The sequence below is a fragment of the Salvelinus alpinus genome, chromosome 11 (assembly GCF_045679555.1).
Source record: "Salvelinus alpinus chromosome 11, SLU_Salpinus.1, whole genome shotgun sequence".
In the NCBI taxonomy this organism is placed as follows: Eukaryota; Metazoa; Chordata; class Actinopteri; order Salmoniformes; family Salmonidae; genus Salvelinus; species Salvelinus alpinus.
The window spans coordinates 35,695,546-35,719,430 of NC_092096.1; the positions used below are offsets into that span (position 1 = coordinate 35,695,546).

The following is a 23,885-nucleotide window of genomic DNA, read 5'->3' on the forward strand; positions in this document are numbered from 1 at the left end:
AGGCTACATCCATGGCTTGCTGCTGCACTTTGTCAAACACAACATCTGTGTGAGCAAAGATCTCCTCAAAATTTAGAAGTAAAGAAAATCTAATCCACACCTTCCAGCTTTGCACCTACCTGACGATAACTAACAACTGCAAGCGACAGCTGATGTCTGTAGTTTTGTCTATTTGCCATGCGAAAAAACGGCGCTGTGTCCACCTCTCTTTTAATGGATGATGCGATGGAAGCTATCAAATCATTCTGAATTGATTTCGAAAACCCAGGAAAGACAGTAGAAAGTTCCATATTTTCAGCAAGTAAAGCATCATAACGAGCTAGTACCTCTGCAAGCTCCTTGTAGCTTCCCTTGTTAGTGGAACTTTCTCTCTCGTCGTGTCATCTAAAAGCAAATTCTTGCATGCCCAAAATGGCAGTGATACATCCGTTTCTTTTTAATTTCCCGTTGTGTTGCGCAGTTTGAATACGCGGACCTTCGTCCATTACATGATCGATGCGGCTTTTTCCCGGAAGCTTGAATCTGATGTAGGCATTTATATGCTCCCTGCTTTTGTGATGCCGTTTACCTGAGAAATCAATGTTCTTCAGGTCACAGCCCAAGGCTCAGGCTTTCCAAAAAGCAGGCAAGGCCAGCAATACAGGCAGCTTGATGAAAGGCTCCCTGTTAACCAGCTATACTTTTGATACCAGTTGGTATTGAACGCCCTCACCTTTTCCTCCTTCTTCATGAAACTGATCTCAGGCAGAGGTCGACCCGCGGTTTTAATTCACACGGAGAAAACTGCACGCTCATGCTGCTAGCTACTGCTACTTGCTACTTAAGTTAGCAAGGCAAATTTAAACATATTGCACTAACTGGACACAAAAATAAAGTCCTGAAAAAATGAATAATATACCTCCTCCGTCTCCTGTATTTAGAAAAAAACTAATTTGAATTGAATAATATCCCAAAAATGCTCAACTATCACTCTTCATTCTCAATCTCTATCCAATAATGCCACCAAGCTTCTCAACACATAGAACCCCCATAATGCTCTGTGACACAATCCCAATACAACAGACTAGGTTCATTCTTTGATCCTAATACTGTGATTGGATGGACATGTCAGTTCATACTGCAAAAGCTTTGATTGATTGGAGAACATCCTCCGGAAGTGGTCATAATTACCATGTATGTCTATTGAAGGGGGTTAGGCCTACGAACCTCCTAGGTTTTGTATTGAAGTCAATGTAGCCAGAGGTGGATGGAAGCTAGCTGTTGTCTGGCTACACCATGGTGCTACCCCAGACAGTGCTGTTGAAGTTACTGTAGACCTTCATTGCAAAACAGTGTAGTTTAATCAATTATTTGTTGACATATGAATATATTTATGAATATATTTAGTATAGTTTTATCTAAAAATGTTTCACTTTTATTTATTTTTCAATTTCACTGGCGAGGATGGTCCTCCCCTTCTTCTGAGGAGGAGCCTCCACTGATATATAGAATTAAAAGTCTCATTAATGTTTGGTTACATTTTCAGGTGCCTCCCTCATGTCAGCATCGATCTGGCCATGACAGGCTGTAGCCAAAGCCTATCACCTACACATGTAGGCTAATTATTTATGGATTTGCATACACTTATGTTTTTCTTAACAGAAAAGCTACTGTTTTTAGTTTTTCAAATAAATTGAATTGGCCTTGGTGCCCTAGCAAATGGCCTTGGTGCCCTAGCAAATGGCCTTGGTGCCCTAGCAAATGGCCTTGGTGCCCTGGCAGATTGGGTACCTCTTGAAGGCCAAATGGCCTTGCCCCTAAAATCACTAAATTCCAGTGTGTGTGTGTGTGTGTGTGTGTTGTGTGTGTGTGTGTGTGTGTGTGTGTGTGTGTGTGTGTGTGTGTGTGTGTGTGTGTGTGTGTGTGTGTGTGTGTGTGTGTGTGTGTGTGTGTGTGTGTGTGTGTGTGTGTGTGTGTGTGTGTGTGTGTGTGTGTGTGTGTGTGTGTGTGTGTGTGCTGTTCTGAAGGTCTGGGGCTCTGGGCTGTATCAGGGTCAACCAATGGCAGGCTGATATGGGAGCTGTTGCAAGACCTGAAAGCAATGATTATCGGTTACAAAGAACACTACACTCACTTAATCTCTCTCTGTATACAGACACAGGTGTAGGTGTGCATGTATGTGTATATATATATATTTACACACACAAAGGTAAAGTTCTTGCTATCCATTCATCTCTAGGCTGCCATAATAGCTGTTAAGTCACTTCCTCCTATTCTCACTGCTTCAGAACAGTGAGACCAAAACAGCCATGGTTCTGGCCAAAAACACCACGTTTCCTCTCCTCTCCAAATACTGGCTGTACAATTGCTACCAGATGTTTCTCTCTCTCTCTCTCTCGATTTCTGTTATGTCCGTTTCTCTCTGCCTCTCTCTACCTCTCTCTCTCTCTCTCTCTCTCTCTCTCCCTCTCTCTCTCTCTCTCTCTCTCTCTCTCTCTCTCTCTCTCTCTCTCTCTCTCTCTCTCTCTCTCTCTCTCTCTCTCTCTCTCTCTCTCTCTCTCTCTCTCTACCGCTCTCTCTCTCTCTCTCTCTCTCTACCGCTCTCTCTCTCTCTACCGCTCTCTCTCTCTCTCTCTCTCTCTCTCTCTCTCTCTCTCTCTCTCTCTCTCTCTCTCTCTCTCTCTCTCTCTCTCTCTCTCTCTCTCTCAATTTTTCAATTCAATTCAATTCAAGGGGCTTTATTGGCATGGGAAACATGTGTTAACATTGCCAAAGCAAGTGAGGTAGATAATATACAAAAGTGAAATAAACAATAAAAATTAACAGTAAACATTACACATACAGAAGTTTCAAAACAATAAAGACATGACAAATGTCATATTATATATATACAGTGTTGTAACAATGTACAAATGGTTAAAGCACACAAGTTAAAATAAATAAACATAAATATGGGTTGTATTTACAATGGTGTTTGTTCTTCACTGGTTGCCCTTTTCTTGTGGCAACAGGTCACAACTCTTGCTGCTGTGATGGCACACTGTGGAATTTCACCCAGTAGATATGGGAGTTTATCAAAATTGGATTTGTTTTCGAATTCTTTGTGGATCTGTGTAATCTGAGGGAAATATGTCTCTCTAATATGGTCATACATTGGGCAGGAGGTTAGGAAGTGCAGCTCAGTTTCCACCTCATTTTGTGGGCAGTGAGCACATAGCCTGTCTTCTCTTGAGAGCCATGTCTGCCTACGGCGGCCTTTCTCAATAGCAAGGCTATGCTCACTGAGTCTGTACATAGTCAAAGCTTTCCTTAAGTTTGGGTCAGTCTCTCTCTCTCTCTCTCTCTCTCTCTCTCTCTCTCTCTCTCTCTCTCTCTCTCTCTCTCTCTCTCTCTCTCTCTCTCTCTCTCTCTCTCTCTCTCTCTCTCTCTACCTCACACAGTTGGAGCACCGTATTTGGTATGGTTTCAAAAGCTTCATTTATTTGTACGAGATGTTTACTTTTATCCGTTCCCTCTCATTTCCCTTTCTCTCAGGTGGCAGTGTGGAGTGGAGTATGTTGGTGTGTCTGAGCGGTTCAGAGAAGAGTTGTCTGAGGAGAGTGTCCTTCTCCCATCTGCAGCCCCATCAGAGGGTGAGACCAGCTACACACACACTGTACGGGAATGCTCAACTGGAAGGTCGTTTCATACGGGAACATTGGTGACCTATGTGGGAATGTTACCCCGTGTCGGATTGTTGACCGACATGGGTATGATGGTTGTGTAGTTTTAATGTGCGTTTCATATAACACAGTCACAGTCTCGTAACACAGTCTCCTCAAACCCCAGCAGGGAAGCTTGATCCCCTAACGAGTTTTTTTTCTTCTAGCATTCATGTGAAATCAGATCCACCCAGAGATTCTTCTAGAAAATATTTTTAGAAGCCAGGACTAAGTCGGCTTCCAAGAGAGAATTCAGTGAAAACGGCTCTGTCCTGAGATGGTGGATCTCAGTTCAAACACGACAGGAAAACACACAGTGAACTCCTCCAACAACAAACATCACATTCCCTTCTCCCTCTCTCCTTCTCCCTCTCTCCTTCTCCCTCTCTCCTTTACACACCCTCCTATAACACCGACATCCCATAACATGAGACCGTATAGGACCATCCTTAGCCTTGTCCCAGATCTGTTTGTTGCTAGTACTATGGTCTATAGGAGTCAGCAAGACAGCACAAACAGATCTGGGACCTGGCTAAGTCCTCTTGCCTCAACTTCAAACAAGTCCACTAACTTTCATTTGTTGCCTTTGGATCCACTGGATCCCATCTGTCATCTCCTCAGGTCAACATGATACCTGGGCTGGTGGGGGCCTTCTCTGATGTGGACGGGCTCTGTCGCTTCCAGACAGACAGCCGGCTAGCAGGTGAGTCTACAGCTGGCGCGCTGACTGATACAAGATATCTGGGCCGTGTTCATTATGCACCAAACTGAAGACAACTGACTGAAACGGGGAGACTTGTCCAATAAGAAACGTTGAAAACATTTTTTGTTGTGTGCCCTAATGAACACGACCTAGGTGAGTCATCACCTGTTTCCAGGCAACCTTTAGTTTTCACGCGAGCTCTTTGAGTTCCTTAAAGTAGAGATTTGGACCAATGCTAGCAGACATTTAAAATACAGATGCGTTTTCATGGAAATGACCCGTATGTAACTAGACTTGTATAACTTCTATAAATTGTATAAACTTCTATAAATTGAAGTACTTAAAGTACTATTTAAAGTTGTATCAGTGGAAACCGTAGACGATGAGGCGAAGATACATTTTGGAGAAGATGCGTGGTTGTTTTGTTCAAAAGGTTGCAGTGTCACGATCGTCTGTGGAATAAATGGACCAAGGCGCAGCGTGCGTAGAGTTGCAGTGCTTTCATACCTGCTCTCTCTCTCTATAATTTGGCTTTCTGAGAACGATCAGTTCAGAGAAGTTGTTAATAATGACCCAATGCATCTCTGCTTATATTCGTCCTCTGTTAGAACTGCATGAAAAGAAAGATAATGGATTGAGTGAGTGAGAGAGGGGCTTTGATGGAGATGGGGCAAAAAATATATTTTTGGTTGGCGTCAAGGGCACTTATCTTCTTTATATCTCAGAAGGAAGATAATGACAACCAACGGGCTTGTCTTAGACAATACCTGAGGGTCCTCTGTGTGTTCTCCTCCACCTCTTTACTCTTTGTTTTGAGTTCTCTTCCCTGTACAGAACAGATTGTCTCCCACTTCTAGAACAATATTGTCCTTTCTTTTTGGCTCGTCTCCCACACAAATGTTGACATTGGTGCAGTCCTGGTTGAAGGCGAGTGTCTCCTCCTCAATTGCCCCCTTTCAGCTTGAAGTCCTGCAGACCCCCTCACAGCCCCTCTTCAGGTCTTTTAGACCGCCCACACCCCTCTTACTTAGACCAGGACCCAGGTCTCTGCCCACCCTTTGTTTGAGAACATAATTTATCTTACAAACGGCAGAGTGAATCTGACTGACACAGGCATAATCACTGCCATGTTTTTTTTTTGTGGTTTCAGGGAATACAGTGTTGTGTGGTTTCAGGGAATACAGTGGTTTGGTTTTCTCTGTCTTTCAGATTTAGTCTAGCTCCATTAGCACTTGGAAATATTGAACGTTAGATTGTGATTCAGATATCATATGTGAGGGATGTGGATTACCAGTAGAACTGATTTGAATTTGAGTGCTTTGTTCATCCTTCTCTGGCCAATGATTTGAGTCCGAGGAATGTGAGAGGAGTTTGAAACATGCCGAGGACTGATAGTGATTTGGGCCTTAGAACACACACCCTCTCTCTACTGGCGCCACGTTTCCACCGGTGGGAAATGTCATTAGTAGTACGGTGCCAGATAATGACAACACACTCTCACTCCCTCCCACTGGGAACACACTGGTTGAATCAACGTTGTTTCCACGTCATTTCAAGGAAATTACGTTGAACCAATGTGGATTAGACATTGATTTGACATCCATGCCCAGTGGGCTGTTGATATGCAAAGCAAAACATGTATAGGGGTTGACACTTATTAGGCAAGGACACACACACAGCTGCTCTGCTATTTCATAACTCATAACCAGCACAAGGAATGCAAACTCAGCAAAAATGAACTGCTCTACTCCACCTCGGATAACGGCCCTGATGTCAACGCCTTGTGACAGTATAGGATAGATGATAAATTCAACCGTCTCTGTCATCACTAGTTACAGATTACTGTCTCTCATCACTTGTGTGTTTCTCTGTTACCGTGTTTTGTTTCAGGACTGGCATTACGCATCAATCCATCTGCCTGTGGATCGCCCCTCCCCAAGCTGGGAGATGTTCGTCATGTGGCACATGGTGATTGGTCAGTCAACTCTGCCAGTAATAACACGTTTACCTTAGTCGAAACTGACAGCTCAATTGTGTTCAGGGGTCTATTCGCTCGTTGAAACAAATGGGTTTGATTTTCTTAGCTAATGTTAGCGTTGTTGTTGTTTTCCCTTCCCTTAGGAACCCAGCCATCACCACACTTAACTTGGTGAGCCCTGGCCTCGTTGCCATGGTGACGGTTTATGTCCTGGTTACCTCGGTAACGCCGCTCACAGCCTTCCTTCATCACACGGGCCTGGTCAGGACAAGCGAAGACACGGACAGCCACACCACACAGGTACTGAGGACGCTATTCAATCTAATCTGTTCACCAGGTATCTGGGGTTATAAATTCCTTATATTCAATGTGATATACAGTTGAAGTCGGACGTTTACATACACCTTTGCCAAATACATTTAAACTCAGTTTTTCACAATTCCTGACATTTAATCCTAGTAAAAATTCCCTGTCTTAGCTCAGTTAGGATCACCACTTTATTTTAAGAATGTGAATTGTCAGAATAATTGTTGAGATAATTATTCATTTCAGCTTTTATTTCTTTCACCACATCCCAGTGGGTCAGAAGTTTACATACACTCAATTAGTATTTGGTAGCATTGCCTTTAAATTGTTTAACTTGGGCCAAATGTTTCAGGTAGCCTTCCACAAGCTTCCCACAATAAGTTGGGTGAATTTTGGCATATTCCTCCTGACAGAGCTCATGTAACTGAGTCAGGTTTTTAGGCCTCCTTGCTCGCACACGCTTTTTCAGTTCTGACCGCAAATTTTCTATGGGATTGAGGTCAGGGCTTTGTGATGGCCACTCCACTACCTTGACTTTGTTGTCCTTAAGCCATTTTGCCACAACTTTGGAAGTATGCTTGGGGTCATTGTCCATTTGCGACCAAGCTTTAACTTCCTGACTGATATCTTGAGACGTTGCTTCAATATATCCACATAATTTTCCTACCTCATGATGCCATCTATTTTGTGAAGTGCACCAGTCCCTCCTGCAGCAAAGCACATGATGCTGCCACCCATGTGCTTCACGTTTGGGATGGTGTTCTTTGTCTTGCAAGCGTCTCCCTTTTTCCTCAAAAAATTACGATGGTCATTATGGCCAAACAGTTCTATTTTTGTTTCATCAGACCAGAAGAAATTTCTCCAAAAAGTAAGAACTTTGTCCTCATGTGCTGTTGCACACCGTAGTCTGGCTTTTTTATGGCGTTTTTGGAGCAGTGGCTTCTTCCTTGCTGAGCGGCCTTTCAGGTTATGTCGAGATAGGACTCGTTTTACTGTGGAAATAGATACTTTTGTACCTGTTTCCTCCAGCATCTTCACAAGGTCCTTTGCTGTTGTTCTGGGATTGATTTGCACTTTTCGCACCAAAGTACGTTCATCTCTAGGAGACAGAACGCGTCTCCTTCCTTAGCGGTATTGCTCCCAAGGATGAACCAGACTTTTGGAGGTCTACAATTTTTTTTCTAAGGTCTTGGCTGATTTCTTTTAAATTTCCCATGATGTCAAGCAAAGAGGCACTGAGTTTGAAGGTAGGCCTTGAAATACATCCACAGGTACACCTCCAATTGACTCAAATGAAGTCAATTAGCATATCAGAAGCTTCTAAAGCCATTACATAATTTTCTGGAATTTTCCAAGCTGTTTAAAGGCACAGTCAACTTAGTGTATGTAAACTTCTGACCCACTGGATTTGTGATTAAGTGAAATAATCTGTCTGTAAACAATTGTTGAAAAAATTACTTGTCATGCACAAATTATAGTTTGCACAAACTAACAAGACATTTGTGAAGTGGTTGAAAAGCGAGCTTTAACAAGACATTTGTGAAGTGGTTGAAAAGCGAGCTTTAATGACTCCAACCTAAGTGTATGTATACTTCCAACTTCAACTGTGTATGTGTGTGTGTGTGTGTGTGTGTGTGTGTGTGTGTGTGTGTGTGTGTGTGTGTGTGTGTGTGTGTGTGTGTGTGTGTGTGTGTGTGTGTGTGTATATATATATATACCCACACACACACACACACACACATACACAGTTGAAGTTGGAAGTATACATACACTTAGGTTGGAGTCATTAAAGCTCGCTTTTCAACTATATATATATATATATAAGCTGGTACTATATATATATAGTACCAGTCAAAAGTTTGGACACACTTACACATTCCAGAGATTTTCTTTATTTTTACTGCTAGAATAATAGTGAAGACATCAAAACTATGAAACAACACATATGGAATCATGTACCGTAGTCACCAAAAAAGTGTTAACAAATCAAAATATATTTTATATTTGAGATTCTTCAAAGTAGCCACATTTTACCTTGATGACAGCTTGGCACACTCTTGGCATTCTCTCAACCAGCTTCATGAGGTAGTCACCTGGAATGCTTTTCGATTAACAAGGCGTGCCTTGTTAAAAGTTTAATTATGGATTTTTTTAATGCATTTGAGCTACTCAGTTGTGTTGTGACAAGGTAGGGGTGGTATACTGAAGATAGCCCTATTTGGTAAAAGACCAAGTCCATATTATGGCATGAACAGCTCAAATAAGCAAAGAGAAATGACAGTCCATCATTACTTTAAGACATGAATGTCAGTCAATCCGGAAAATTTCAAGAACTTTGAAAGTTTCTTCAAGTACAGTCGCAAAAACCATCAAGCACTATGATGAAACTGGCTCTCATGAGGACCGCCACAGGGATGGACCCAGAGTTACCTCTGCTGATAGCAGCCCAAATAAATGCTTCACAGAGTTCAAGTAACAGACACATCTCAACATCAACTGTTCAGAGGAGAATCAGGCCTTCATGGTTGAATTGCTGCAAAAAAAAACACTACTAAAGGACATCAATAAGAAGAAGAGACTTGCTTGGACCAAGAAACACGAAGAATGGACATTAGACCTGTGGAAATATGTCCTTTGGTCTGATGAGTCCAAATGTGAGATTCTTGGTTCCAACCGCCATGTCTTTGTGAGACGCAGAGTAGGTGAACGGATGATCTCCCCTTGTGTGGTTCCCACCATGAAGCATGGAGGAGGAGATGTGATGGTGTGGGGGTGCTTTGCTGGTGACACTGTCTGTGATTTATTTAGAATTCAAGGCACACTTAACCAGCATGGCTACCACAGCATTCTGCAGCGATACGCCATCCCATCTGGTTTGCCCTTAGTGGGAATATCATTTGTTTTTCAACAAAACGATGACCCAAAACACACCTCCAGGCTGTGTACGGGCTATTTGACCAAGGAGAGTGATGGAGTGCTGTCACAGATGACCAGGCCTCCACAATCACCCGACCTCAACGCAATTGAGATGGTTTGGGATGAGTTGGACCGCAGAGTGAAGGAAAAGCAGCCAACAAGTGCTCAGCATATGTGGGAACTCCTTCAAGACTGCTGGAAAAGCATTCCTCATGAAGGTGATTGAGAGAATGCCAAGAGTGTGCCGAGCAGTCATCAAGGCAAAGTGTGGCTACTTTTGAAGAATCTAAAATATTAAATATATTTTGATTTGTTTAACACTTTCTTGGTTACTACATGATTCCATATGTGTTATTTCATAGTTTTGATGTCTTCACTATTATTCTACAATGTAGAAAATAGTAAAAATAAAGAAAAACCCTTGAATGAGTAGGTGTGTCCAAACCTTTGACTGGCACTATATATATATATATATATATATATATATATATATATATATATATATATATATATATATATATATATATATATATATATATATATATATATACAGTGGGGAGAACAAGTATTTGATACACTGCCGATTTTGCAGGTTTTCCTACTTACAAAGCATGTAGAGGTCTGTAATTTTTATCATAGGTACACTTCAACTGTGAGAGACGGAATCTAAAACAAAAATCCAGAAAATCACATTGTATGATTTTTAAATAATTAATTTGCATTTTATTGCATGACATAAGTATTTGATCACCTACCAACCAGTAAGAATTCCGGCTCTCACAGACCTGTTAGTTTTTCTTTAAGAAGCCCTCCTGTTCTCCACTCATTACCTGTATTAACTGCACCTGTTTGAACTCGTTACCTGTATGAAAGACACCTGTCCACACACTCAATCAAACAGATTCCAACCTCTCCACAATGGCCAAGACCAGAGAGCTGTGTAAGGACATGAGGGATAAAATTGTAGACCTGCACAAGGCTGGGATGGGCTACAGGACAATAGGCAAGCAGCTTGGTGAGAAGGAAACAACTGTTGGTGCAATTATTAGAAAATGGATGAAGTTCAAGATGACGGTCAATCACCCTCGGTCTGGGGCTCCATGCAAGATTTCACCTCGTGGGGCATCAATGATCATGAGGAAGGTGAGGGATCAGCCCAGAACTACACGGCAGGACCTGGTCAATGACCTGAAGAGAGCTGGGACCACAGTCTCAAAGAAAACCATTAGTAACACACTACGCCGTCATGGATTAAAATCCTGCAGCGCACGCAAGGTCCCCCTGCTTAAGCCAGTGCATGTCCAGGCCTGTCTGAAGTTTGCCAATGACCATCTGGATGATCCAGAGGAGGAATGGGAGAAGGTCATGTGGTCTGATGAGACAAAAATAGAGCTTTTTGGTCTAACTCCACTCACCGTGTTTGGAGGAAGAAGAAGTATGAGTACAACCCCAAGAACACCATCCCAACCGTGAAGCATGGAGGTGGAAACATCATTCTTTGGGGATGCTTTTCTGCAAAGGGGACAGGACGACTGCACCGTATTGAGGGGAGGATGGATGGGGCCATGTATCGCGAGATCTTGGCCAACAACCTCCTTCCCTCAGTAAGAGCATTGAAGATGGGTCGTGGCTGGGTCTTCCAGCATGACAACGACACGAAGCACACAGCCATGGCAACTAAGGAGTGGCTCCGTAAGAAGCATTTCAAGGTCCTGGAGTGGCCTAGCCAGTCTCCAGACCTGAACCCAATAGAAAATCTTTGGAGGGAGCTGAAAGTCCGTATTGCCCAGCGACAGCCCCGAAACCTGAAGGATCTGGAGAAGAGCTGTAGGGAGGAGTGGGCCAAAATCCCTGCTGCAGTGTGTGCAAACCTAGTCAAGAACTACAGGAAACGTATGATCTCTGTAATTGCAAACAAAGGTTTCTGTACCAAATATTAAGTACTGCTTTTCTGATGTATCAAATACTTATGTCATGCAATAAAATGCAAATTAATTACTTAAAAATCATACAATGTGATTTTCTGGATTTTTGTTTTAGATTCCGTCTCTCATAGTTGAAGTGTACCTATGATAAAAATTACAGACCTCTACATGCTTTGTAAGTAGGAAAACCTGCAAAATCGGCAGTGTATCAAATACTTGTTCTCCCCACTGTATATGTAAAGTTTGGGCTCACTTAGAAATGTCCTTGTTTTTGAAAGAAAAGCTAATTTTTTGTCCATTAAAATAACATCAAATTGATCAGAAGTACAGTGTAGACATTGTTAATTTTGTAAATGACGATTGTAGCTGGAAACGGCAGATTTTTTTATGGAACACCTACATAAGCGTACAGAGGTCCATTATCAGAACCATCACTACTGTGTTCCAATGGCACGTTGTGTTAGCTAGTCCAAGTTTATCATTTTAAAAGGCTGATTGATCATTAGAAAACCCTTTTGCAATTCTGTTAGCACAGTTGAAAGCTGCTGTCCTGATTAAAGAAGCAATAAAACTGGCTTTTTTTAGACTAATTGAGTATCTGGAGCATCAGCATTTGTGGGTTCAATTACAGTCTCAAAATGGCCAGAAACAAAGACCTTCTTCTGAAACTCGTCAGTCTATTCTTGTTCTGAGAAATTAAGGCTATTCCATGCGAGAAACTGTAGATCTCGCACAACACTGTGTGCTACTCCCTTCACAGAACAGCACAAACTGGCTCTAACCAGAATAGAAAGAGGAGTGGGAGGCCCCGGTGCACAACTGAGCAAGAGGACAAGTACATTAGTGTCTATTTTGAGAAACCGACGCCTCACAAGTTCTCAACTGGCAGCTTCATTAAATAGTACTGGCAAAACACCAGTCTCAACGTCGACAGTGAAGAGGCGACTCCAGGGTGCTGGCTTTCTAGGCAGAGTTGCAAAGAAAAAGCCATGTCTCAGACTGGCCAATAAAAATAAAAGATTAAGATGGGCAAAAAAACACAGACACTGGACAGAGGAACTCTGCCTAGAAGGCCAGCATCCCGGAGTCGCCTCCTCAATGTTGACATTGAGACTGGTGTTTTGCGGGTACTATTTAATGTACTCCTATGTAGATATTCCATTAAATATCTGCCATTTCCTGCTACAATGGTAATTTACAATGTCTACACTGTATTTCTGATCAATTTAATGTTAATGGTTAGCTTTTCTTTAAAAAACAAGGACATTTTGTAAGTGACCCCAAACTTTTGAACGGTAGTGTTTGTGTAGGGCTATATTCAATAAAATAGGGTATATATATATATAACCTATTTTTATTGAATGTAGCTCTGAGTTCTTGATAAAGCTGGAGCTACATTAAACAGTACAGATCTTGAGCTATGCCTCTTAGAAAACTCTTGTTTCTCCAGAATGTTTGAGCTGCGTATTTTCTCCATGTGATGTTGATTAGGCTGTTACAGCTGTGTAGTGGAGGGTTGTGTGGTAGCTGGCTAAGTGCGTTCCTAGCATATTGCTCGTAAATGAGCTTAGGGCTTTCAATTCACACTGTGCTGCAAACAGGCCAAGTGGATACACTCTGACTGCACATGCAGTATAATGGATAGATTGGATATATAGCTTTAAGGGAACATAATGTTTTTGCTATTTATTTTCTCCAGTTATTTCTTAAAGTTACGTTCAGGCCTAGTGTTGTTTTTGTGCTTCTTTTGTCGTAAACATGCTAAAATATTGGAGCATGTGCAAACACACACACACACAGACACACACAGACACACACACACACACACACACACACACACACACACACACACACACACACACACACACACACACACACACACACACACACACACACACACACACACACACACACACACACACACACACACACACACACACACACACACACACACACACACAAAACAGCTGCCAAAACGGTCTCTCCCCGGCAGAAACACAGTACACCGTAGTGTTCCTTTCCAATAACCCAACTTTCCACTCTGTTATACCAATCAACTATCGACTCTTATCCAATCTCATATCTCTTCTGACTAGTTAACCTCTCGTTGACATCTCCTACGTGTCTCTAAAACTCACACTAGCTGAGTCACCAGATGACCAAAACCATGCCAAATATCTGGAGCTCTGAACATCCTGATCCTACTGCCATTATGATGTTGTTGTCTCCGGAGACTCACAGTCCCCTTTAAAAGGCCCTATTAATAGTGTTCAGTGTGTTTGTTCGTGTATGCGGGTAATTCTGCAACTATGGGAACTGCTATGTCCTCAGGGTCAATTTGGGGGATTTTATAAAAAAATATATAGTTTTTATTCTTTATATGTGAAGTTCACACTACAATCACCCCATATTTTTTTTAAACACCTCTCTATCAAGTATTTTAGCTACTTTTCAGATGCATTTTATACCTCAATTTCACTGTTTTGCCCTTGTCCCTGACCCAGACTTTTGAGCTTCTACTATGTTTTTCTATGAGAAAACATTAATAACTACACATTGTGTCAATTAAATAAAATCTATTTCAATATTTATTGTGAGTATGCCCTTTATATTGTTATTTACACAAAATATACCTGTCCTTTGGTAGTGGTATCATTTTCACCACTGATGGCTAATTCCTCATTAATAAAGTTGTCAAGAGAATGTTAGCTTAGTTACCATGGAAACGTATTGTGAAACGGAATCACATATCTGCAGAGGACAGTTGTTCCAGATGTGATGTCCAGAAGTTGAAGAAAAATCTAGGTTGTGTAGAAAATATTTTTATTGTCAGTCATTTCCAAACAGGCTAAAATGTATTTAATTTGTGGTGGAATTTTGATTTTTCAAATATATTTGATGTATTTAGTGTAAACCATATGCTAGCTATAATACTGGCCAAAGCATGCTAAGCAGTCAAATGTTTCTCCAAAAACAGCAGAAGCGTCATTTCCATCACAGTCATTTCCATCACAACCTTACCTGTGATGGAAATGACAGGAAGTGGTGGAAATGACAAAAATCCATTATGTTATTACTTTTTACTTTTTACTTTATGCTTATTTAATCATGTTTTAAATTGCTTTAGTCTAGAAAATGCTCCAAGGTGTGCACTATTGGAAAACTTAAGTAGTATTTTTAGTACAGGGAGAGATACTGGAAGAAAAAAGAGAAGGGAGAAGTGATATCTATCTCTGAGCTTACAAAGCGAGAACAAAGAAGCAAGAGATGGCAATGGAAATGCAACCAACAGAATAGAAGACAGACTTTAAAGAGAACAGTTGCAATGGAGACCTACCCATCAGGCAACACAACACCTTAGTCACCAGATGACTTGCAACCGGAACATGAGGCCATCATACCTGCCCCTAACTTACCTGTCCTGATGCACACCCTGATACCCCTTCCTCATCATCTGCAACAGGAATGAGAAGTCTAATACTTGCTGGAAGGAAAAAGTTTGGAAGAGGTCGCTCAAAAACAAATGTCAAACCTGATAAAGCATAACGGGAAAACTGAGAAATACAAAAAAAAGGTATGATCAACTGATGAAGAAAATGGATAGATAAGATTCCCCAAAGACAAAACAGAAAATTAAGGTAACTCCGAAGAACTTGAGAAGGATTTTATTGTTTAAAATGCCATCATTGCAGAGTTAAAGCAAAATTTTTATTTTTTAAATGCACAGTGCCAAGGACAAACAAGTGGCTTCAAAAATGCTCAGAGGCAACATCCTGAGAAAGTATGGCCTGGTCAAAGCTGCAAACAGAGAATTTGGATTTTCAGCAAAAGCATTGAGGGCAAATGAAAACAGGCCAACAAGTCTTCAATACTCCAGGAAAACCCAGTGTAACATAATTAGCACAGCCACAGAAGAGAAAATCACTAGATTCTATGAACGTGATGACAACCGCAGAGCAACTACAGGGAAAAAGGACACACTAACGAGGAACAAGAAGAAAAAACAGAAGCGCTTCTTGAATGGCACAATTCAGAACCTTTATCAGAAGTTGAAGACGGAATATTCAGAGATTAAAAATGTCCTACTATGAATTCTTTAAAATACGTTTTTTGGGGTTGTCAAGCAACAGTCCGGGATAGGGACACATGTCTCTGCAAAACCCACGCCAACCTCCAGTCCATGGTGGACAAACTACAGCATCACAAAGTGATCAGCTGCAGCAACAATGAGAACCTTATTGAGTCTTTGTGCTGTGAGAACCTGAAGAAAGAGTGCATGTACAGAGTGCTCCCTTTGCCAAGCCAAAGAGCTTAAAACATCTGACGTTGACGCTGGTGAGCAGACATGGTGGTTTGAGTGGAAAAACAAAGCTGAAGAGGGAAACATGGAGAAGTTCACTGTACATTTGACAGTATAAGAAAAGGTATGTGGCACACTGCAGATTCTACTGGAGGACTTCTCCAAAGGATTGAAAGAGAGGTTGGGGAAACACATGTACAACTTTCGACACCAATACTCCAAACTGAGAGAATTGAAAGAGAATCTGAGGAAAAAGGAGATCGTCGTGCATATTGACTTTGCGGAGAACTTAGGGGCGCAACTTTCACTGGGGACGGGGGAAGTGTCCCTCTCACATTCTGAAATTGCATATTTGTCCCCTCCAGTTTTATCATTTGAATGTGATACAAAATAAGGCAACGGTGTGCTTTAGGACCATGCAGACACCTCCGAGCGGTCGGGTAGGCTGTTTGGAGTGTTTATCCAATAGGATAAAACAAATTGTTATAATTATTTCCACCCCACTTCTAAAACCAAAGTTGTACCACTGAGAGAACTACCTGTGTAAATATACCAGTGAAATCCAGGCAGTTCACTTTGGTGATTCTTACATGCAGGTGACCCTCCACACCTGTGTTGGACGTACCACAAATGATACAGTTTCACGTTGCTCACTGAGCTCTTCTATGCGGATGACCACTCTGCAGTCTGGGCTTATCTCTCAAAAACACTGGCCTACTACTGAGCGCTGCCCACTTTTGGAATCTTACTTTTTATTAAATTCATTAAATGTTCCACAATGGTTGTTGTTCAAAATGTTTGCAATAAAATATTGTTTTCATAAGTTGTTCTTTTTACGTAGATGTCATTTCCACCACACCCATATTTTTAGGTAAATTAGGATATTGTGTATAATTTACATTGATTGATTTGTTTTTAGATAGGGAAATCATATGGTTGTTATCATCATCCCACAAAAAGGTTGGGTGGAAATATCTTATTTTTTTATGATAAATAAATCTTTCCAGATGTCACAAAGGCAAGTTTATACATTCAGGCGTTGCGTTGAATTATTCATTTTAGGAAAACCTTAAAAAGCACTTAAAATAATGTTCAATGCAAGTTGATGTACAAATGTATGAGAAATGTGTTGTAAAAATAATTGTATGTTATTTCATTTTCAAGCTAAATGGATGTTTAATGATGTGATGGAAAATGATATTTGTCTAAGACTGTCTGAGAAAAATGACGAAAATATATACATTCCTGAATAGTACGATCGCAGCCATTATCAGATATTATTTCTAGACAAATCAAAGACAATTATAATACTGTTAAAATGGTGTTTCAATACATTTTAATTTCTGAAAGCTTGCCGGGCCAGTGAACGAAGTTGCAAAATCACCGTGTTGCTGTGGACCAGCCAAACACGCCACATGCTTCGGATTTGAGCACAGTAATGCCTGATTCCCAACCCTGTCCAACCGTCACTCACTGGTGCCTTATTGGGATTATCTCAAATGAAATCTGTGTCTGTCAGATGAAATGTAATCTAACTAGATTAGATCTATTAGATGTAATATTGATGGGATTGAGAGAGTGGTTGGAGTTTTCATCTGTCATATCAAAACTGGGGTTGTGGATTAGCGAATGTGGACTATTACTGCCACCTGTTGGAACAGAGTATCAAGTGTTTATTTTGCCGCAGCAGTGCGTAGCATGTGATCAATTCCTTTTAAATATGACATGGAATCTCTCCATACGAGCGCGAATCAGTTATTTATTTGACTGATACTGAGGTGTTATAATTAAATTGGACTCTATCCAACTCTGCTGGGTACAGACTTGAACTTCTTCAGACTTTTTTTTAACACTGACAACTTTTCTATCTTTATCCTCCCCCTCTCTCTATCCCATTTGCTCTCTTTCTTTCTGTTTTTCTTTTTTTTTACTCTCGCTTTCTCCTTCTCTTCTCAGCTCAAGCCCTTTCTTCTGCAGCAGCTGGGTCCTGATGCATCCCATGAGGCCTTGGACCATGTGAAGGAGGTCATAGGTCAGGTGTTGAGGGTGGCAGCATTGACCAATGAGGAGCCTAGCTCTCGGCACAGGTTAGCCTTCCTTGGATCAACCTCACAACTGTTCAATTATTCACCTTTGTACATTGTTCTGATTTGTCACTATTCTGTGTGACTGTTTCTCCTGTAGGTGGTGTCTCCTGTGTTTCCAGCTGATGACATTCACTCTTCAATTCAGTGGTTCCCTTCTGCCTATCATAGTGAAGGTAAGAGGGGGTGCTTGCTTGGTCGGCACATTACTACTGTAGCCGGTCTCTACTGATGCTGTTTTAGAGTAGTCACTAGGTGGTGCCATAAGACTGTGAGATTGCAACATTCAAAGATGTCAACATGCACTATATATCCAAAGGTATGTGGACAGCACTTCAAATGAGTGGATTTGGCTATTTCAGTCACATCCTTTGCTGACAGGTGTATAAAATCGAGCACACAGCCATGCAATCTCCATAGACAAACATTGGCAGTAGAATGGCCTTACTGAAGAGCTCAGTAACTTTCAACGTGGCACCGTCATAGGATGCCACCTTTCCAACAATTCAGTTTGTCAAATTTCTGCCCCGCTAGAGCTGCCCCGGTCCACTGTATGTGCTGTTATTGTAGAAGTGGAAACCACACAACTTCACAGAACGGGACTGTGAAGTAGGCCACACAACTTCACAGAACGGGACTGCCGAGTGGTGAAGCGCATAGCGCGTAAAAAACGTCTGCCCTCGTTTGCAACACTACTGAGTTCCAAACTGCCACTGGAAGCAACGTCAGCACAATAACAGTTCGTCGGGAGCTTCATTAATTGTTTTTCCAATGTGCGACCGAGCAGCCGCACACAAGCCTAAGTTTACCATGCGGAATGACAAGCGTCAGCTGGGTGGTGTAAAGCGGCGGAAACGCGTTCTGTGGAGTGATGAATCATGCTTCACCATCTGGCAGTCCGACAGACTAATCTGAGTTTGGTGGATGCCAGGAGAACGCTACATGCCCCAATGCATAGTGCCAACTGTAAAGTTTGGTGGAGGAGGAATAATGGTCTGGGGCTGTTTTTCATGGTTCGGGCTAGGCCCCTTAGTTCCAGTGAAGTGAAATCTTAATACTACAATATACAATGACATTCTAGACGATTCTGGGATTCCAACTTTGTGGCAACAGTTTGGGGAAGGCCCTTTACTGTTTCAGCATGACAATGTGCACAAAGCGATATCCATACAGAAATGGTTTGTTGAGATCGGTGTGGAAGAACTTGACTGGCCTGCACAGAGCCCTGACCTCAACCCCATCGAACACCTTTGGGATGAATTGGAATGCAGCCTGCGAGCCAGACCTAATCGCCCAACATCAGTGCCCGACCTCACTAGACCTCTTGTAGCTGAATGGAAGCAATGTACCAACATCTAGTGGAAAGCCTTCCCAGAAGAGTGGGGGATGTTATAGCAGCAAAGGGAGGACCAACTAGATATTAATGCCCATGATTTTGGAATGAGATGTTCGACAAGCAGGTGTCCACATACGTTTGGTCATGTAGTGTAACTTCCGAGTTGAGCAGAGAAGAGAGAGTCAGTATTTTAGCTGTTGTGCTGCATACATGTGGGTTGCATACAAACACACACGTGCACTCACACACACACATACCCATGCATGCACACTGCTGAGTGATACAACTAGTCGCAGTTATAAAAGCCATTTCACTTAAAGGGCCTCCCTTGAAGTATTTTAATTGGTTTGACCCAGAGATGCCTTCCCCTTTTTCCAGATTCCAAACATGGTGTCCATTGGTTCCACTCCTATAACCCGAGCCACTAATAAACATGATGATGTTTCCTTCTGTAGGCTGTATAGCCTGTTCCATGTACTCATCTTAGGGAAACCAACATGTCTCTTAAGGTTCAATGTGACCAATTCCTTCCTTGAATTCCCCTCATTGCTTACACCTCTCCAATACGTTGGAGCAGGTCATTGTGTTGGCACCCATTCATACATTTCCGAAGGTATTAAGATAACTCATATATCCACTAGGTGGCAGAACATGCTTACTCTCAGTACAGTCCCTTAATGAAAGCCATTGCTAAAATTTTCCCATAATCCCTGTCTGAAAGGCTGAAACTGACCTGCACTTTGATGGGCTGAGGGACCCCGGGTTTGACGGACAGATCACAAAAGAGTTCATCCTGGAAGATGCTCTTCTCTTCCTGCTCCCAGCACACAGTGGACAGGCCAGTCTGAAGAGCCCTTCACACACCGAGACAGACGATGGACAGAGGGTACTAAACAACTGTTTAACTTAATAAATCACTCAATCTATGAGGGCAACGACGATGGACTCCTTTTAACATGACAATTTCAGAGGGAAATTTGTATGGGTATCATAATTCCACTGATCTTCACAATTTGTTTTGTGTGTTTCTGGTCAGTATGGTGGCTGTGGGGGGACAGACGGTCTCTGTCTACCAGAACACCAGACTCTCCTCCTACTCCAGTTCGTCCGTCAGCTGAGGACACCGGGGCCATTTGAACTGGTAAACCTCTATTCCACATTACTCTCTGTTACAGTGCATTCGGAAAGTATTCAGACCCCTTGACTTTTTCCACATTTTTGTTACGTTACAGCCTAATCAATCTACACACAATACCCCATAATGACAATGCAAAAACAGGTTTTTAGACATTTTTGCAAATGTATTAAAAATCAAAACTGAAATATCACATTTACGTAAGTATTCAGACCCTTTACTCAGTACTTTGTTGAAGCACCTTTGGCAGCAATGACAGCCTTGAGTCTTATTGGGTATGATGCTACAAGCTTGGCACACCTGGATTTGGGTAGTTTCTCGCATTCTTCTCTGCAGATCCACTCAAGCTCTGTCAGGTTGGATGGGGAGCGTCACTGCACAGCTATTTTCAGGTCTCCAGAGATGTTCGATCGGGTTCAAATCCGGACTCTGGCTGGGCCACTCAAGGACATTCAGAAACTTGTCCCGAAGCCACTCCTGCGTTGTCTTGGCTGTGTGCTTAGGGTCGTTGTTCTGTTGGAAGGTGAACCTTTGCCCGAGTCTGAGGTCCTGAGCGCTCTGGAGCAGGTTTTCATCAAGGTTCTCTCTGTACTTTGATCCATTCATATTTCCCTCGATCCTGACTAGTCTCCCAGTCCCTGCCGCTGAAAAACTTCCCCACAGCATGATGCTGCCACCACCATGCTTCACCGTAGGGATGGTATTGGCCAGGTGATGAGCGATACCTGGTTTTCTCCAGATGTAACGCTTGACATTCAGTCCAAAGAGTTGAATCTTGGTTTTATCACATCAGAGAATCCTGTTTCTCATGGTCTGAGAGTCCTTTAGGTGCCTTTTGGCAAACTCCAAGTGGGCTGTCATGTGCCTTTAACTGAGGAGTGGCTTCCGTATGGCCACTTTACGATAAAGGCTTGATTGGTGGAGTGCTACAGAGATGGTTGTCCTTCTGGAAGGTTCTCCCATCTCCACAGAAGAACTCTGGAGTTCTGTCAGAGTGACCATTGGGTTCTTGGTCACCTCACTGACCAAGGCCCTTCTCCCCTGATTGCTCAGTTTGGCCGGGTGGCCAGCTCTAGGAAGAGTCTTGGTTGTTCCAAACTTCTTCTATTTAAGAATGATTGAGAACACGGTGTTCTTGGGGACCTACCACATTTTTTGGTACCCTTCCCCAGATCTGTGCCTCGACACAATCCTGTCTCGTAGCTCTACGGACAATTCCTTCGACCTCATGGCTTTCTTTTTTTGCTCTGACATGCACTGTTAACTGTGGGACCTTATATAGACAGGTGTGTGCCTTTCCAGATCATGTCCAATCAATATAATTTACCACAGGTGGACTCCAATTCAAGTTGTAGAAACATCTCAAGGATGATCAATTGAAACAGGATGCACCTGAGCTCAATTTCGAGTCTCATAGCAAAGGGTTGAATACTTATGTTCATAAAGTATTTCTGTTTTTTATGTGGAATACAGTTGCAAACATTTCTAAAAACTTGTTTTCTCTTTGTCATTATGGGGTATTCTATATAGATTGAGGAGGTAAAACAAATATTTAATCCATTTTGGAATAAGCCTGTAACGTAACAAAATGTGGATAAGGGGAAGGGGTCTGACTACTTACAAATGCACTGTATAGAGTATAATCAGATTCATTCTGAAGCATAATGTAATCAATGTTACAGAACACTTGCAGTGATTCCAGATTGTAATCATGTTATTTAGAGTGTCTGTATTTCCAGTAATTGAAAACCTGTCTATATCCAGCTTTATCCCGCAGCTTCTCCGCAGCGCTCTCCTATCCAGGACTTTCTCTTTCGATCGTTCCCTAGAGCGGAGGAGTCTGGGAGTGGGCTGCATTTCTCAGCATTGTTGGACAGAGTCTGTTCTCATTATACAGAGCAAAGGAACCAGACTTACAGGTGAGCACAAGCGTGCACGCACACACACACACACACACACACACACACACACACACACACACACACACACACACACACACACACACACACACACACACACACACACACACACACACACACACACACACACACACACACACACACACACACGTCAATCAGTTCACATGAGGTTCTGTTACCTTGCTCAATCCCCTTGGTGTTGTCTTACTCTCCATATATTTGGAAAGGATAGACCAAACAAAAAAAACAGACAAAATGACTGGTCTTGGGGGGAATAAACTTGGCTGAATTTAAGGATGGTTTTCGTTCCCCAACCTCTCCTAAGCATCCCTTCATTAAGGCCCTGGCACATGTACGTTAGTCTGGCTGTAGCAGGAGAGAGGAGCTTCAGGCCCAATCCACTCAAACTGGAACAGAATTAGGTTAAATCCCTTCTTGGCTGGGTACTGGCTCCACTGGCGGGCCCCATCTGGCCTCCCATCCTTCCCAGGGCTGTGGCACGGAGCTGGGCTGCTGGCACTCAGAACACAGCCTCCCTCTGCCCTCGGGCTGGGTGGACTTCTGGCGCTGAGCTAGGAGCATGTAGCACACTCACGGGCAGGGAACCAGGCGGAATGATGAGGATGATGGGAGGAAAGAGAGGGAGGTAGTGGCGGAATAGGGATGGTAAAGGGGTAGAGGAAGGGTTGGTGATGGAAGGGTTTGGAAGAGGAGTGGAAGGGGAACAGGGTGCTGGATGTGGGAAGTGGAGGAAACTGGTGTGGAGGAGAAGAAAAGGGAGAGTTTATCAGGCTAGAGAAAAAGGAGGGAATATCTGGAGAACAGCCAGTATAATTTACTTTGATTGGGTGACGGTTATAACAATTGTTGATAATCACCTCTGGACCTCTTGTAGCCTAGGAACCAATTGGAGTGTTGACGCTGGCCAGGAAAGTGTGTGTGTGTGTGTGTGTGTGTGTGTGTGTGTGTGTGTGTGTGTGTGTGTGTGTGTGTGTGTGTGTGTGTGTGTGTGTGTGTGTGTGCGTGTGCGTGTGATCACCATATGTGTGTTTTTACTATATCCATATTTATGAATTTGTGCAGTTGGTTTGTGTGAAACTGTGAATGTGATTGAGAGACTTATAAAAAAGGTCAGTTTATTAGAGGGCTTAAAGTCTGTCATCGCTCTTTAGTTTTTTTTTTATTGCAGGGACAATCCTCAGAATGACTGAGTGGATGTTCCCATTATTCCCTGTTCCAATGGGACATTTTTTTTCTAAATAATGACAGTCTTCCATGTTTCTCATAGGACCAATGAAGCAGAGACACAGACCGGGTGGGACCAACACTCAGGCTCCCAGGACCTCCCTGGAGACAGAGGTGAGGCGCTGCTCAGGTGTCGGCTAATTGGCTGGCTCTGGAGCACCTCACCAACAGGATGCATAGAAATGGATTGGAATTAGAATGCTGTATATCTCAATGGTTTGAAGTGTGACGCTCTGAGTTCACCAGAGCTCCACACTGGGAGGCTTACGTGTCTTTTTGTAGAGCAAAACTGTTTGTGGAAGGTACTAACTACACTTAGCACAGACCCTCTCGCTCACTCAACATTGTCGATATACGT

General features: G+C 42.5%; 1 protein-coding gene across 2 annotated transcripts in view; it reads left to right on the forward strand.

The window, feature by feature from the left end:
* The window catches only part of cped1 (cadherin-like and PC-esterase domain containing 1), an 86,593-nt gene that overhangs the window by 24,532 nt on the left and 38,176 nt on the right, over positions 1-23,885 (forward strand). For both annotated transcript variants that reach the window (XM_071332753.1, XM_071332752.1), the window contains exons 3-12: positions 3,514-3,611; positions 4,302-4,383; positions 6,274-6,358; positions 6,505-6,661; positions 17,765-17,895; positions 17,993-18,068; positions 19,950-20,114; positions 20,265-20,369; positions 22,128-22,282; positions 23,571-23,641. In XM_071332753.1, the coding sequence (XP_071188854.1) occupies positions 3,514-3,611; positions 4,302-4,383; positions 6,274-6,358; positions 6,505-6,661; positions 17,765-17,895; positions 17,993-18,068; positions 19,950-20,114; positions 20,265-20,369; positions 22,128-22,282; positions 23,571-23,641 (1,125 nt within the window). The remainder of the gene's footprint in view (positions 1-3,513; positions 3,612-4,301; positions 4,384-6,273; positions 6,359-6,504; positions 6,662-17,764; positions 17,896-17,992; positions 18,069-19,949; positions 20,115-20,264; positions 20,370-22,127; positions 22,283-23,570; positions 23,642-23,885) is intronic.